Below are 16,893 nucleotides of genomic sequence, written 5' to 3' on the forward strand. Positions count from 1 at the left end.
TCAGTGCCCTGCTCCTTCAGCGGCTTAGGAAGAGTTCTTGGACAGAGGGGAGGAAAACTCTGATGACCCTCTCAGCTCCTCTAACTATTTGCTGCAGGGCTTTTTTGTCTGACATACTGCAGCTGGAGTACCATGTCGAGATACAATATGTCAGAACGCTCTCCACCACACCACTATAGAAGGTCCTGAGGATGCTGATGGGGAGAGAGGCTTGTTTCAACTTCCTCAGGAATTACAGTCTCTGCTGGGCCCGTGTCGTGATCCCTGAGGTGTTTTCATTCCAGCTTATGTCCTGCGAGATCTGCACTCTGAGGAACTTGATGTTCTCCAGTCTCTCCACTGTGCGGCCACTTATGCTGAGAGGAGCGTGCTTGGGCTGAGACCTCCGGAAGTCGATAATCATCTCATTCGTTTTGTCCACATTGAGCACCAGATTATTTTCTCTGAACCAAACCTCTAGGTGTTTAACTTCTTCTCTGTACATTGATTCCTCATTTCTATGAATGAGTCCCACCACTGTGGTGTCATCCGCAAACTTGATGATCTGGTTCCCCTCGTGTCTGGATGCACAGTCGTGTGTTAGCAGTGTAAACAACAATGGACTAAGTACACCGCCTTGAGGAGATCCAGTGCTCAGCATGATGAAGTTGGAGGTGTTATTTCTGACACTGACAGACTGAGGTCTCTCCTTCAGAAAGTCCCGGATCCAGAGACATGTGGCGGTGTTCAGGCCGAGTAGGAGGAGTTTCTCCATTAGTCTCTGAGGGATGATGGTATTAAATGCTGAGCTGAAATCAATGAACAGGATTCTGGTGTAGGTGTCTTTCTGGTCAAGGTGGGTGATGACTGAGTGCAAAGTGGTGGATATTGCACCCTTTGTGGAGCAGTTGGGACGATAAGCAAATTGCTGTGGGTCATGTGATGCATGGAGGCTGGCTGTGATGGGTGGTTTGACAAGCCGCTCAAAACACTTCATCACAATTGGTGTCAGTGCGACGGGGCGGTAGTCATTCAGACAGGATGCAACTGATTTCTTTGCTACTGGTATTATAGTGGATGTTTTGAAGCATCTGGGGATGATGGTCTGACTGAGGGAGATGTTGAAGATGTCAGTCAGGACATCTGCTTGCTCACCAGCACAGGTTCTGAGCACACGTCCTCGGATGTTATCCGCACCTCCCGCTTTCCGTAGGGCCCTGCGTGTGTCTGCTGCGTTGATGGTGAGGGCTGGCCCAATAGATGGTAGAGAAGGACCAGCCCACCCTCTGGATGTTGGGTTTGGTGCTTCAAAGCGTGCAAAGAAGTTGTTGAGCCTGTCTGGAAGAGAAGCATCATCATCGTTGACCCCCTGCCTGGACTTGTAATCCGCCAGAGCTTGGACTCCCTGCCACATCTGCCTGCTGTTTCCTGTGTCGCAGAGGTGTCCCTGGATTTTCTCTGCATAGGTGCCTTTTGCAGCCTTGATTCCCTTTGAGAGCGCAGACCTAGCTGAGCGGAGAACAGTCATATCCCCCACCCTGAAGGCTGCATCTCGGGCTGTCAGCAGCGAGCACACCTCTGTAGTTATCCAGGGTTTTCGGTTGCCACGTGCAGTGAAGGTCTTAATTACAGCGACATCCTCTGTGCACTTCGGAATGTAGCTGGTTACCGCCTCAGCATACTCTTCAATGTTTATCTGATCTCCCTGGGAGGCTGCTGTCTTAAAAACCTCCCAGTCAGTGTGCATGAAACAGTCCTGAAGTGCTGAGTCTGCCCCCTCAGGCCAGGTCCTGATTTGTTTTTTCACTGGCCTGCTGTGCTTCAGTAGTGGTTTGTAAGCAGGCACCAGCATAACAGAGAGCTGAGGTGGGGGCGGGGCATTGCCTTGTATGCATCTGGGGAGTTTGTATACACCAGGTCTAGCATGTTCTCTCCTCTGGTTTTAAAGTCCACAACTTGCTTGAACTTGGGGAAAACAGCCTTTAAACTGGTGTGGTTAAAATCCCCTGCCACCACTACAAAGCTGTCCGGGTGTTTAGTCAGGAGCTCACTGATGGCATCATGTACCCTCCAAGTGCCTCTTTAGCAATAGCTTTAGCGTTTGCGCTAGGAGCTATGTAAACAACGGCTACAATCACTATGGTGAAATCCCTCGGCAGATAGAATGGCCGGCATTTCACAATGAGGAACTCCGCCAGCTGAGAGCAGTGTTTAGTGGCTAATGCGGTGTTTACACACCAGTCTTTGCTGATATAGATGTACAAACCCCTTCCTCGACTTTTACTGGAGGTAGCTGCATCTCTGTCCGCCTGGAAAGCCATCATCCCCTCCAGCTGTATGGCTGCATCTGGGATATTGTCCTGGAGCCATGTTTCCGTGAAAGCAAATGCACAGCAGTCTTTCCACTCTCTGTGGGTTTCTCTCAACAGACATAGCTCATCCAGCTTGTTGTCGAGGAGCGTACATTGGAGAGTAGGAGCGACGGTACTGCTGGTCTGGAGGGGTAAGCCTTTAGCCTAGCATGGATCCCGGCTCTCTTCCCCCTCTTTTGTTTACGTTCGCACCGCTTTCGCCTTCTCTTCTTACCGACATCTGTCCTTCATGTCTTTCGTGGCCTCGCTGATTGTGTGGTAGAGTTGTGACCTTGTAGAAGACCTGTGGTCTGGCGTCTGGAAGTGGATCCTCTTTCTTATTTCACGTCATTATTCTTTTTGATTGCTTGGGATGGGGCTGGAATAGTCATGATCAAAGTAGATCATCTGGTTGTTTCGGAGAATTTCCTTCTTTTCCCAGGCTCTACATAGCACTTGTTTTATGTCAGTGAAATTGAATCACGATCTACCTGGGTTTCCCTGTAGCCATAGGTTTCGGGGCTAGAGCTCTATGTGCTCAATATGCGGTTCAGTGGTCGAGGGGATGTCCAGTTTGTCTCTAAGGAGTGTCTCTACAAAAGTTATCATTGAACTCCCTTCTTCATCTTCTGGCAGGTTATATAGTCTGATGTTTTCCCCCCTCGCTCTTCCTTCTTGTTTGACAACCTTGTCCTCCCCCATGCTTCTTAGTACTTGCTCCATTGTTTACAGCCTGGTTTCCATATCACCAAGGCAGTCCTCTGCTTCCCCAATTCTTTGATTTGTTTTGTTAATGTCATCTTTGATATCATCCCGCTGGTGGTTATTCTCTTTTCGTAGGTCCTGAATCGCCTGTAAAATCCACTCCTTGTCCACCTTTGGCTTTTCGCTGCCTCTCTGCCGTTCACCATCTTTCCTGCTAGCATTAGACACTGCACTTCACTTTCCTTCTTAATTCTTGTTTAACTCTGCCAAATTTTAATGCTTGTTTCTCTCATTTCCATTGTTATATTACTATCTTTGACTGTTTTTAACACTATTCTCTATTACAATGATGGCACTCTGGAAGAACCAGAGGCAGGGGAAAGGAATGTCCAAGTTAAAGCTCAAGGATAACAGAGTGCATAGAACAAGCAAAACGTATAGAAATAGAATAGAAAAAATGTTTTGAAAACTTCATCAAAATAAGAAAATAAAAATAGAAAATAAATAAAGAATTGACCCTAGGGACATTTTGTGCCATTCGTTTTTTATTTTCAAGCCATTTTGGCTGTGTTGAATGGATAGCTCAAATTTTCCAGAGAATATTTGTTAAAAATGTATTCGAATTATCATCTCAGTTCCCTAAATTAGCCTAAAATGGCTAAGCTATACAAAAACCGACACATTTGTTCCTAACGACAAAAAATGTCCAATTAAAAACCATTGAAAATGCCATTTTTGATCCCACAAGTATCTTAACATTAACAAATGCATTCCTGTATATTAAGATTTCATTTTGGACCACTAGCCTTCAATTTAAATTTTTTATATTTGTCCACCACATGGCGCTACTTTTTCCCATTCAAAGCATGCAGCAAAATTTCACAATTTTTACTGTTTTCTGCAAGGGTGCCTTGCTACTAAAATGATATGTATGTGTCGCTATTGATGTTGGATAATGGTGTGTGTGTGTGTGTGTGTGTGTGTGTGTGTATCCAACTTCGAGTCTTTTCTCTTAGAAGGCCACACTCTGCGTTATAAACTAATTCAATAATGAAAACGTTAAGTAGCGCGAGAACCAAAACAAAGTTGGACTTTGCTTTGATTCTCACTCAAGTTGTTTATGCAGGTGTGCTGCAGCCATGGTTATAAGTATGAGCAGTAGTGCAAGAGTAGTCATTTTGGAGATGGCAAGACATTGCCATTGGATGGCTCCTTATCCTCCTCCGAGGACTCTGAGGCTGACACGGAGGAGGCCTCAGAGGTAGAAACAGACCAGCTGGAGTCCAACTCCAATTCATGTGAAGACTCATCTGAAGGTGAGAGCGGAGGGGAGATGGATGAAGCAGCGGCAGGATGGACTTCAAAAAATGGAAAAATATTTTGGTCTCCCAAAAACACTGCACACTCCGCTACGTCCCAGCAGCCAGTGGTTTGATCCTGGGACCTACACACTATGCCGCCGCCCGAATCAGTGACCCAACATCCAGTTTTGAACTGCTGCTGACGGATGAAATCCTGCAGCATATTGTGGCCATGACAAACCTGCATGGGAGACGCTCAATCCCAGACTGGTGAGATGTGGACATAGAGGAACTGCAGGCTTATGTGGGGCTGCTCATTTTGGCCGGCGTTTACAGGTCAAAAATTAATCAACCCTCAGCCTCTGGAGTGAGAAATCAGGACGGAGCAGTTTTCGGGCTACGATGTCTCACAAGAGGTTTCACCACATCAGCTGAACACTGCGGTTCGACGACAAGCTATCCCGACCCCGGCGCCGTGATGACAAGCTAGCTGCCTTCCTCAAAAGTTTGGGATATGTGGACCTGTGACAAAGCGAGAGCGGTCTTCTCCTCCACCTTTGCTTTTACGAAGACCCACACTCTGGTCTCTTACATCCCCTGACGGGGCAAGACTGTGCTGCTCCTAAGCACGACATAAGCGACGAAATGAAGAGAAAGCCCATAATAATCGAAGATTACAACAGATGCAAAGGAGGTGTTGACAACCTTGATAAGGTTGGTGCCATTACTCATCAGTTACGCACACATGTATTTATTCTTACTCTTATGTTCTTGTCAAAAATATGTTTTTCAAATTAGCATTTTCATATAAAATAAATAATATGTGTATCATGAGAAAGAATACTTGGGATCATTTATTCATACTGTCTTGTCCTGCGGGAGGAGAACAAATCGGTGGCCAATGGCCCTCTTCCACAACCTGGTTGACATATCACAGTACAACGCCTATGTCCCGTGGACATCAATCGAGCCATCCTGGCAGCAGCAGAAACCATACAGGAGGAGGCTCTTCATTGAAGAGGTTGGAGAAATGCTGGTGACCCCACACATCAAGAAGAGAGGGCGCCTTCCACGCTCATCAGCCGCTGCAGGAATAGTCGAAAATCTGCAGGGTGCTGCTGCAGGCCCCTCTCTCATCAGTAAATGTAAGGGCAGGAGGAAGTGCGACTTTTGAACGGACAGAAAGAGAAGAGTTGGCAGCACCTGCTGCAAATGTGGGAAGTTCACATGCAAGGACCACAGTCTGTCCATTTGCAGACCCTGCTCCAGCTGAGCTGGACTCTCACACCCAGACACATACACTCTCAGAAAAAATAATGATGCATCAATGAATTTTGTTATTTTGTTCAATTAAAAACTGTGGAGCTGTGTAAAGTTGACCTCGAGTGTCTCTACACTCTGACACTACAAAAAAAATAACAATGCATCAAAATCAATGTTGCTGCCAATCATTGACCCATCTCGGAGCCTAATAATAATAATCAAATACTCCTGTAATGTATTTTATGGAAATTAATTTTTGTTTTTTTCAATAAAAAACAGTGGATATATGTAAACATACATGAATGGGGCCCTTATCATGTCTTATCAAGCCAATGAGGTCGATGGAACAGTTCACTTCTGCTGGGGAGACGACCACTTGTCGAGAAGTGATTTCTAAATTTTCAGAAAGACATTGTCTTTATTGGTTAGTTTATATCAAAGGCCTTCCATATGAAGTACATTACCAAGTTCCCTCAGCCATTGGTGAGAAAGGGGTCAGGAGTAATCGTTTTACTTAGTTTAAGCCTTTGATATATAGTCAAATATGAGAGACCAGAAGGAGCGGGGCTTAGGATACAGCCACAGCTGATGTGCAGGTGTACCTATATCTTGTTTGCACTTACCACACATGGGGGAGACATTAGGATAAATAGCATGAAGCATTGATTTAGTGTAATAAAGTCTATGGACAACCTTGAAGTGTATAAGTCGGTGTCTAACGTTTATGGAACTGTCGTGTATCTCAGCTAGTATGTCACCCCAGGTGTCATCAGTAATTTCAGTGCCCAACTCTTCTGCCCACACATTCCTAAATTTAGCGTCAGGCACTACTTCATGGGCATTTAAGAGTGAGTAAAGAAAAGATACTGACCCCTTGCTGTTAGGGTTGTGTCGAACTAGCCTGTCAGGAGTGGTGTGTGACCTAATATAGTGTCTCATTTGGAGGTATCTTAAAAAAGTGCGTTCCTGGTAGGCTATAGGACTGTTGCAGTTGTTGAAAGGAAGCCAACTGTGGCTTTGCCTTTATCCCTCCAGCTGGAAAAGGTGGAATCATTTAAACCAGGAGGGAAAGCATGGCTTTTGCAGATAGGGCTATCTTTCTAGACTTGGGGAAGGTGGAGGAAGGACTGAATCTGCTTCCAAGTCCTTAAGCAATTTAAGGCTGGTTATGTCTTGTGGAATTTTTACTTTGGCTGGCAGGCCCAGTTCTATACTGCCTTGATTGGGGGGGCAGTAAGAAATGTTGATTGGTCACCAACTGCTAGTATGTTGAGTGTCATAGGGATGAAATTTGTATGTATATGCCTACCAGTCTATGATGCCAACCCAAACGTAAACATCGTCGATTCGCTGTGGTTCCATTGGCAAAACTCTAATGGGCCTTCGATTTCTGGATTGACGAAAAAAACAAATTCTGTGGACAACAAATTCTTGATGTCAGTCTACTGTCATATTGTGGCGAGCTTAATAGGAAGGCAGACTCACGAAACAGATCCTCAAGTGCAACGTTAGACATGCCTCTTAAACACAAACATTTGATGAACGTCATTACCCGCTATATCATATTCGGCCATGGTGGCACAATGTAAAACTTATATTTATGCTAATTTAACACATACGTCCTTAGAACATAACAGGACACACAACACTCAGAACATGTACAGAAAGTAATTAAACGAAACATATCTGAACAATAACAGTCTCATGAGTGTCTGACATTACACCCCCATGAGTCATTGTGCCACCTAGCCCTCACTGTCCATAACTGGTACTCCTCCAGTCACTACAATATTTTCTATTTAAATGTGAAGCTACAATGTAATTGGCATTGTCAATTTTAAATTTTAAACCCACCTCCACCCCCCCTCTTATAGGAGGACAACTTTATTTATGTTATAGCTAATTGTTAGAAAGGTCTAGACTGTAATGGGACTATGAAAATGGAAAGTTTAGAATTTATTGTTTTATAGTAGTTTTTACTGTATATTAGTTCTCTCGTTCAGACAATGCAATTTTGTAAACAGCGCTATAAAAATAAATCTTGACTGATTGATTGATTCTATATTATTGTGCACCACTTTCTCGCGCTTCGGAAAGTTGTGTGTGCCTGCCTGGGTTCCCTGTTTCTCCCTGCACCCTCAGATTAGCCACTATCGGCTCAGTTGGAGGCTCTGGCCCCAGGAAGTAAACAGTGGCCGGCGGCGCTAACCTGAATTTACGGGTAAAAGTCCCCTATCAATGTGTGTTGTAACGTGTGTTGTTCACAACCGGTACATAGCCTGCCCTTGTGAGGCTTCCCATGCTGCGGAGCGGGACAGAGACAAACTCTGCAGCAGCTGCTGATGGGACTATGCTACTACTAGCAGTTGCTAGCAGGCATGCTATCAACTAACAAGCCTGTGGCTAAAACTATTTGGAGTGCCCGTGGTATCTAATGTGATGCTAACCGAGAGAAGCTGCTACTGACTGTATGCACGGCGCAAGAGAGAGAGAGAGACCCCAGCTCTGTTGGCAGAAGAGCTGTGGACTGTGATTACTCTGAGCAGCATTTATGGGAATAAATTACAATATAATGTATTTGAATATACTTTTCTTTCTTTTTTTTGATTTTCGGAATGAAGCAGGGTCGGTTTGGTGGTGGGGCAGTCGTAGCATTTGGGGGGGCACTGCCCCCCCGGTGCCCATGCCTAGAACAGGGCCCGGTTCTAGGCACGTTACCTTGTTTTTTTTCAGTGTGTTATTATAACTGGTGCATTCTAGTCAGATTTAATTCTTTTCTTTATAAGAATAAGATTTAGTCTTCAAACAAATGTTTCAAAAGGAGAAAAAGGGGGGTGTCTCATAATCAAGGTCTATATGTTGTATTATAAGCAGGCTAAGAGGTTATGCCAACCCTGTATCACAGCTTGCTAACACTGTTTAAGACTGGTTTAAACTAATATTGGTATGTTGCTTTGGAGGCAGTCAACCAGGATAGCTTGGAGCATGTATTTTTGCATAACTTGAATTAATCGGCATCATAGCAACAATGTCATGTAACATTATCTATCAATATTACCTAGCAAAGCTTAACATCATGAACTACATGACCCTCAGTTTCAGAGACAGCCAGGGAGAAAGACATGCACATGCAGACTGTGTGACTTAATACAACTCTCAATACAATCAGAGAAATGTTTACATTTTCTGGAAATCAGAAGATTAAATCGCAACGACCATATAGCCCCATATATGTATTTTTCACCCCAAATCCAACGCCACCACCTGTGAGTCTACAGTTGTGGAGATAAATTAGACCTGCATGTGGGACTACAAGGGAGAGAGTGAGCAGTAACCAAGTAACTGTCATGTTGTTCTTTTCACAAATATGGGGATGATAGTCAAAAATATCATTAAAATGCATAGTTTTACATAAAACAGCATCAAATTTTTTCGCCGGCCTATACAATTAGATTTCTTTTCATGGGACCCAAAATCCCTGGCGGCGCCCCTGGTTGTCATGTATGCTATAGACTGATTGTCTTGCATCCATGAAATATTGTAATGTTATAGGCCTACTGCATATTGAGAAAATGTGTTTCGGTATTACGCAACAATTGGGAGATGGGGACCCCCCCGAATATTGACGGGTATTTCGCACACTGGTTAAACACTAGAGACCAACTTGTTAACCTTTCCAGTTCGGCTCCCAGACCGTAGTCGGAGAGCAAAGGACCTCGGACTCCTCAGCAGATGGAGGCGACTTTGGCCCTTCTTGTACAGGGCATCCGTGTTATCAGTCCAGTTCAGTTTATTGTTAAGGTGAACACCCAGGTATTTGTATTTGTATGTGGTGTCTTCCTCTGGAAGTTGATCACCATCTCCCTTGTTTTACTGGTGTTTATATGCAGGTAGTTGCATTCACACCAGTTAACAAAGTCGTTGATGACCCCCCTATATTCCTGTTCGTTCCCCTCAGACACACATCCAACAATGGCAGTATCATCGGAGAACTATTGGAGGTGACAAGAAGTGTATGTAGTCTGTGATGCAGTCTGTCAGGCTGTTGATGTCCTCCCAATGTGGGCTGCAGAGTGCTTCCCAGTCTGTGGTGTCAAAACAGTCCCTCAGCCTTTCACTGGCCTCCTCAGACCAAACCTTCACTGACCTTTCTGTGGCGGATTTTTATTTACCACAGGTATGTAGTCAGGTAGCAGATGGACCAGGTTGTGATCTGAGCGACCAAGTGGTGGGAGGGGGGAGGATGTGTGTGCTTCCTTCAAGTTTGTATACAGTAAATCCAAGGTTTTATTGTCCCTGGTGTGACATTTCACATACTGGGTGAAGGAAGGGAGAGTAGAGGACAGGGGAGCATGGTAAAAGTCCCCAGAGATGAGGAGGAGGGACTGGGGGGTGCCGAGTCTGTAGTTGAGAAACAACAGTGTGGAGGAGCTCACAGGCTGTAGCAGCATCGGCCGAGGGAGGGATGTAAACAGTTGTTACAATTACATAATCACTTGGAAAATAGTATGGCCGAATGCTAACAGCGAGCAGCTCAATGTCTCTAGTGCAGCGCTGCTCTTTAACACTGATGTGTCCAGGGTTGCCATAACAGTTACACCATCTCTCATTAAAAAACAAAGCTATGCCCCCTCCTTTCCTCTTACCGCACTCCTCTGCTCTCCTGTCCACCCTTATGATCTTGAAGCCTTCCAGGGTTACCAGTGAGTCTGGAGTAAGTCCGTTCAGCCACGTCTGCTGTGAAGCACATGAGGCTACACTCACGATACTCCCTCTGCAGCCGGTCAGCGCCGTTAGTGCTTCCATCTTATTAGGGAGAGATCTGACGTTTCCCATGATGACAGACAGTAAACATGGTCTATACCGTTTTTTCATTGCTCAACGCTTCACTCCAGCTCTGCAGCCTCTTTTTCCTTCTCCGTATTGCCGCAGGGATCTCCGGTTTCTCCACATAGACAAGAGCCAAAAGCTGATCGCGAGTGTAAACAATGGAGTCGTGGCTGCATGGCTCTCCAGCTGAAGATTTTAAAAGTCTGATAAATAGCAATATGCAGACTGCTAATGTTACAAACTGACCATCCATGGTTCCTCACTTGCAAGGTGGGTCAGTGCAGCAGAAACAAAAAATAAAGACATGATCTAAACACACTAAAAACACTAGAATGACAAAGTAAAAGACAGAGTTGCTGTAACTGGCTGATGATCTTGCGGCACCATCTTTTGTTCAAGCTTGTGATTGCGAGAAGCAGATATGCTTGTGAGGGTTAATTTGCCTTAGCTGACGTCATAGAGACCGGCGCTGTATCTGCAGGTTTATTAGTCGATTTAGCCTTGTGGGTTTTGGCTAGCCTAGCGAAGTTTCCTTCGTCCAAACTTGAAACTGGTGCCAACTTTTTCAATGCAGATTTCTCAGACTGCCTGGTTGCAGTTTTATCGTTAGTCGGCATGTTGTAAAAAGTTTAGGTTGGAAAGATAGGTAAAAACTGTGCTTTAAATCAAGTGTTTGCAGAGCTGTCAAAAAAACGTGTACTCCATTGCGTGGCTAGCTCCTCTCCCCTATCAAGAAATATTAATTTATGTGAGCACTCTGGTTTTTGTTTCATCATGTAATGAAGTAGATAGATAGATAGATAGATAGATAGATAGATAGATAGATAGATAGATAGATAGATACTTAATTAATCCCAGTAGGGAAATTCCGATGTCTCTCGCTCATCCAGACAGTTAAAACAGTACATACAAAGCGGGACAATAAAATAAAATAAATAAATAAACACAGATGAGGCAGTACAGTACACTACAATACAAAGCCAGCCTAGTGTGCAATGTAAGAGAACGAACAAATGTAGGAATGTAGCTATAGAATAAAATCACAGTGTAAGTACATAATAAAAGCTGGATAAAAGATAAAAGACTGGATAAAGACTGGATAAAAGACAATAAATAAAATAAATAACTAATAAAACAGATCGATAGGAATTATTGCACAGGTTCTTGTCAGTAGCAGGAGCACACGCCATTAGCTGAGGACGTTAAAGAGTCTGATTGCGGCCGGAATGAATCTATCTGAAATAATAATGTCCTTCTCTGAACAATCATTTCCTGAGATGAATCTGTCACACATGTTCATTGTGTATTTAGCAATACTAAGGGAAAAAATGAATGCTGAGCAGACAGTACGGCTGGAAAGTGGAAGGGGGATTATCTTGCAGTAGCGGCTTGTTTTCTCTTGACATTTTCTTACATTGTTCCTGATTTGAAAATGTGTTACTTCTGGAATCATGGAATCTGTGGTGACATGAATCAAAGTCTACCACAACCATTATTTTCTATGAAGGATGAAACTACCAACTTGTGCCTTATAACTACTTTAATGATATATTTGTTAAATATCCTTTTACCTAATCATAACCATGTTCAACACAAAATTTGAACATGAGTGTGTGTGTGTGTGTGTGTGTGTGTGTACGTGCATGCATGTCATGAGCAGTACCATGAATAGAGCGTTGACCTCAGTGCTGTCAGCTTGCAGAAGGCGCAGTTTCCCTCTCAGCATTTCCTGCAACTCCTCGTCTGCAGGAAGACACTCAGGACCCCTGACAACATCCAACAGCATGGGCAGGGCTGAACACAGAATGCATCGAGTTTATTTTTGCATCTTGGTTGGAGTTCTTTAATTACCACTATGCACTATGTATGTAACTTCATTGAGAGGGTTTACCTCAAGATACAGTTTTTCAAGAAATAGCATTGCTATGAAGCAATGACTTGCGTTTGTAGTTAGCACCTACACTACGTCTGACAAACTGTTACAAACCTGTTTGGAGGATGCCAAATTGCACAAAATGCCAATTTCTACATAATGTTGTTTTAATCTTCTGAATGTAAATTAATAGTTTTTGAAGTTGTGACTGTTTTCAAAGTCAATGATTTAAAGGAACTTGGGGCAGGATCAAGAAATAGTGACACGACAGCCGTTGCGGCTATCAGGGTCAATGCAGCCATCAGCCAAGCCGGCAAGGGAGCACGCATGAACTCTTCACAGCAGTGCAGCTTATGCCCTATCCCCTACACACATGAAGCAGCCGGCTTGCTGTGTGTAGCGACACACAAGCGCGGCGATTTACCATTACGGTTGATGCAGTCTGAAATATCGTCTCTGATACGGGATTGCTGTGTGTAAGCGGCTAATGTTGCTATGCAGAGACAAACAAACCTTAAGCCTGTGGCTACATCCAGCTGCTAACGTCACCTCCCGGATAACAGGTTAGGCTCTCAGTCCCATATATAAAGGGACATATCTCTAACTATTTGGTTTCAGACTAAAGGACCGTGGAAAATGCGCAGTCTGTAACTATTCAGTGTTACGCAGCGGTGGACTAAGTTACATGTTTGCAGCTAATGCTACTTTGCATGTTGGGTCACTCCGAGTCCTCGGCAATCTCAAATGATTTTTCAAATCAAGCTCTAAACATGACCTGTAATGTTTTCTTACCTCTTTACTAGGAAATGAGCCACGTCAGCATCTGTTCTCAGTTCCAATTCAAGTTGAAGCTGCCTCCGTTAGTTGAATGCGTATCCGATGTGTATTCGGGTGCCAGCCCGGCTTTGCTCATAATTTCGTTTAGACTCACGACATGCCGCTGATAAAACCTTTGTTTTCTTCTTAGTATGACTTTTTAGTGGACTTTGTGTGGTGGTGGGTCGTTTGCTGACCGTAGCAGAATCCATTACTACCCAAACACTAGTTTGGGTCCACTGCGCTTGTCTTCTTCCCGTATCCAAGGACGCGCAGTCAGCGTCATCAGACGTCACGTCCGCAAGACTGCGCGGGAAATTCGGACCATGAATTGCAGTACATTATGCAGCACACAGCCTGTTCAAGGCAATGGAGAGTTACGTGGGTGGGCTCATTCTTTTTGGTTTTGAACGCTTCAGATGTTTGCTCTTATAACTGGTTCAGTTTGTCAGTATAATGTACTACTAAAAGCAAGATTGAACATATCATCATAATCTAATGATTGCAATGGAATTCAGCAATAATTTCCATGGCATGCTTAAAAAACTTAAAATGCATGTTTATTTTTTCACAAATCCTGCCCCAAGTTCCTTTAATTCTTCTTCTTCTTTTTCTTACTATTGTTGTAGTTGTTGAACATTACTGTGTCTTCATGAAGGTACAATACTAAGTACCCTTTTAGTCCTCTGGTCAGTTTTGCATTGCATGAGAAAGTAACTTTTAAGTTTTAAGTTCTCGAAGTTCTTGTTTCACTCTTTATACACATGCTTATACCCAGTGCCTGAAGTGGAAAAAAAACAAGGTTAATTCTGCTCCACTGCTCTTTTCTAATCACACATAGAGCTGATCTCTTTAACAACCTCATCAATTTGTTACATGTAGCCTTTTTTGTGTTCCTAGATAAGCAGGAAGTTGCTTCTTTTGCAACAATGAACTTAAAAGGACCGTGTGATGATCTGCGGGGAGGGGTTTCAGCTTGGTGTCTGTGTGTGGGTTTGCTCATCTCTGAGATGAGATTATCAGTGAGTTTTCTTGCCTGCTACTCGTGCCACACAGATTGAATAGATGAAACGGATGCCGTAACGATAACAGCAAACTGTGAGCCTGTCTGAATAGCCCAATTGGTTAACATGGCACTGAAAGGAACGGGTGCAATTTGGTATGCCTTGCAGCACTTTTGCTCCACTGTCGTGATAAATAGAGAGCAGAAAAGAATACTGGCAGTATGCAGTAACTGCTGGTACGCAAGAAAATCAGTCACAGTACTGCGTACCATTCCGTACCGGCCCACTTAAAGTACTGCTTATATCTAAGGAAGTGTTCAGTAAAATATAGATCAAAATGATAATTAAAAAAACCTAAATGTAAACTGCATCTACACGAGTAATTTGCAAAAACATTGTTTTTCAAAATATTAATTTTATGAGAGGATACATAAAGAAAATGAAGTTCAGGTTCTATTTCTGAAACATGATTCTACCTGCAAAGTGGGGGGAAAAAAGGCTTTCCCTAAAAAAGCAAAGTTCATAAAAAAAATAAACATTAATGACATACACAACATTTCTGACCAAAAAATTGCTTTATTGTTGTTTGGTCAGTGTGATTAATGGTCAGAAATCTTAGATGGATGTTAGTGTTAGATTTCAAAGCTAAGACCAACCCACACACACACACACAACACTGAGCTACCTCAGCTACCAATAAACTCATCCAGTGATTTGAGTTAATGATGACCCTGTGTGACTGACTCACAGATTAATAAGTGACTTCAGAGGAACGCACATGTTCAAGGTATAAACCATTTCAAATTCGAGCACATGACTTCCCACTGAGGTCAGATGTTTGCTCTTATAACTGGTTCAGGTTGTCAGTATAATGTACTACTAAAAGCAAGATTGAACATATCATCATAATCTAATGATTGCAATGGAATTCAGCAATAATTTCCATGGCATGCTTAAGATTTCAGTCCATTTGGATTATTAACCTTCCCTGTATTCTTACCTTGGGCCATCTTTGTTTGTGTCAGCATGCTTAAGTTGGTAAATCAGCACACGACACAAAGTACAGCTGAGGCTGATGGGTTGTCATTTGAAGGCTTTTTGGCCTGATGTGGGTGGTGCTAAATGAGTTTGATCAAAATCATTAGGATTCATTATGGAAGAATTATCCTATCTTTATTCAAGAGCTTAGATTTTCAGTTTGAGAGCATGATTTCATTCCTTTTCAGTGACACAGCTCCTTCTCATGCTCAGATTTATTCTCCTCATGCTCACATTTTGCGCTCACACTGAGATGTCTGCTGCTTTCTTTCAAAATGTGTGCTTGAACTCAAAAATCACATGCTTGCGCTCACATTTCTACTTCTTGCACACAACATTTTTTCAGTCTAGACTGAATAGCTGAAGCAACAGACCAACATCAGCAGTATGACAGCAAGCGTTAATTTGGACCCCATCGGTTTTCTTGCAAGAACCACCCTACTCCGCCTCTTAATTGGTTTACATCTATGGTTTTTGTATGTTGAAAGCCTCAACAGCTTTGTGGTCTTGGTACTCTATGCTAAATACATCCAACAAGTCATTGGACTGCATTGAATAAATATGAAAGCTTTTTGGTGGCCCTGGTAGTCTGTTGGACAACAAGAGGGAAGGAGATCAGTCCGACCCGTGCCCACTGCTGTTCTTGGCTGTCCTCCTGTGTCCACACAGAACCAGAATTAGTCAGCTATTTATGAACTGTGTATTCAGTAGTTGTCTGGATTTAATGTGTTATGTCTGTGTTTTTCTTGTGGTCAGTTTGTAAAACAAAGAACCAGCAGCAGAGCTGAAACAGTGGATTGTGAACTGAATTTTTTCTAGTACCAATGGCAGATAGAGCTGCTCCTAAGAATGAGTGATTCCAAGAGAAGCAGCAGGAAAACAGGAGGGAGGCTGAAGAGGTCGGGGAATTTATCAGGAACTACACCTCATACACCACCATATCAGAACCGCAAGAAAAACTGACATAACCACTCTACACTATGCGTTAACAGTTTGAGTCAAGTGAAGAGAATGCAACTAACAAAGGCAACCAATCAGGCCAAGTAGGGCCTGTGGGATACATAAATAACGCTAGCAGCAAGTGGCATGACTAACAACAAAAACAAAACGGCTTGTCAGAACCACCATTGCTCTAAATGTACCTGTTGGGGCGTTTTCCTCACATGTTGACAGAGTTCTCTTCAGACTTGCAGCATCTACAGAGAAACCACACACTATTAAAAATGTGAAGAAGCATTGTTGTCATACATGTAACCACAGGCTTCTAACTCATAGGCCTTTGGCTCATGTGTCATTTACAAATGGAAATTGAGTAAAAGAGAAAAGCCCCCAAACAGAACCTACTGCCCCCTTTTTCGTCAACACAAGAGACAATTAATTTCTTTTCAATATGGTGCCAGAGTAATAACCAGAAGAATGCCTGTTCAATTCCCAGACCATAGGGTTGACTCAGAGTGAAGAAAGTACCAGCTCAGTGCTTGTCCCAGCTTCAAATTCTATCTATTTGACATTCTATTGATTTACCCAGCAGGATTTGTGACATCACATCTTTTCAATCCTGCTTATTTACATGTTTCCTGTTAAAACATGAAGCAAAAAGGTGATTTGTCTTTGATATTGATTGGCGATTGCAGTATCCTATAGCACTGGAAGTGCTATTACTTTAGTGACAACTAAAGCTATCCGTCCACCAGGTAATTTGAATGCAGAATGTAGTAAAGGTAATGTTGGGG

General features: G+C 43.2%; 1 protein-coding gene across 1 annotated transcript in view; it reads right to left on the reverse strand.

Moving 5' to 3' along the window:
* sh3tc1 (SH3 domain and tetratricopeptide repeats 1) overlaps positions 1-16,893 on the reverse strand; it is a 38,319-nt gene that overhangs the window by 18,537 nt on the left and 2,889 nt on the right. Inside the window, exons 3-4 of the mRNA XM_084344593.1 lie at positions 16,303-16,356; positions 12,093-12,223 (exon numbers count right to left, since the gene is read on the reverse strand). Of these exons, the coding sequence (XP_084200719.1) occupies positions 12,093-12,223; positions 16,303-16,356 (185 nt within the window). The remainder of the gene's footprint in view (positions 1-12,092; positions 12,224-16,302; positions 16,357-16,893) is intronic.

The sequence above is a fragment of the Pagrus pagrus genome, assembly GCF_965226575.1.
Source record: "Pagrus pagrus genome assembly, chromosome: 22".
Taxonomy (NCBI): Eukaryota; Metazoa; Chordata; class Actinopteri; order Spariformes; family Sparidae; genus Pagrus; species Pagrus pagrus.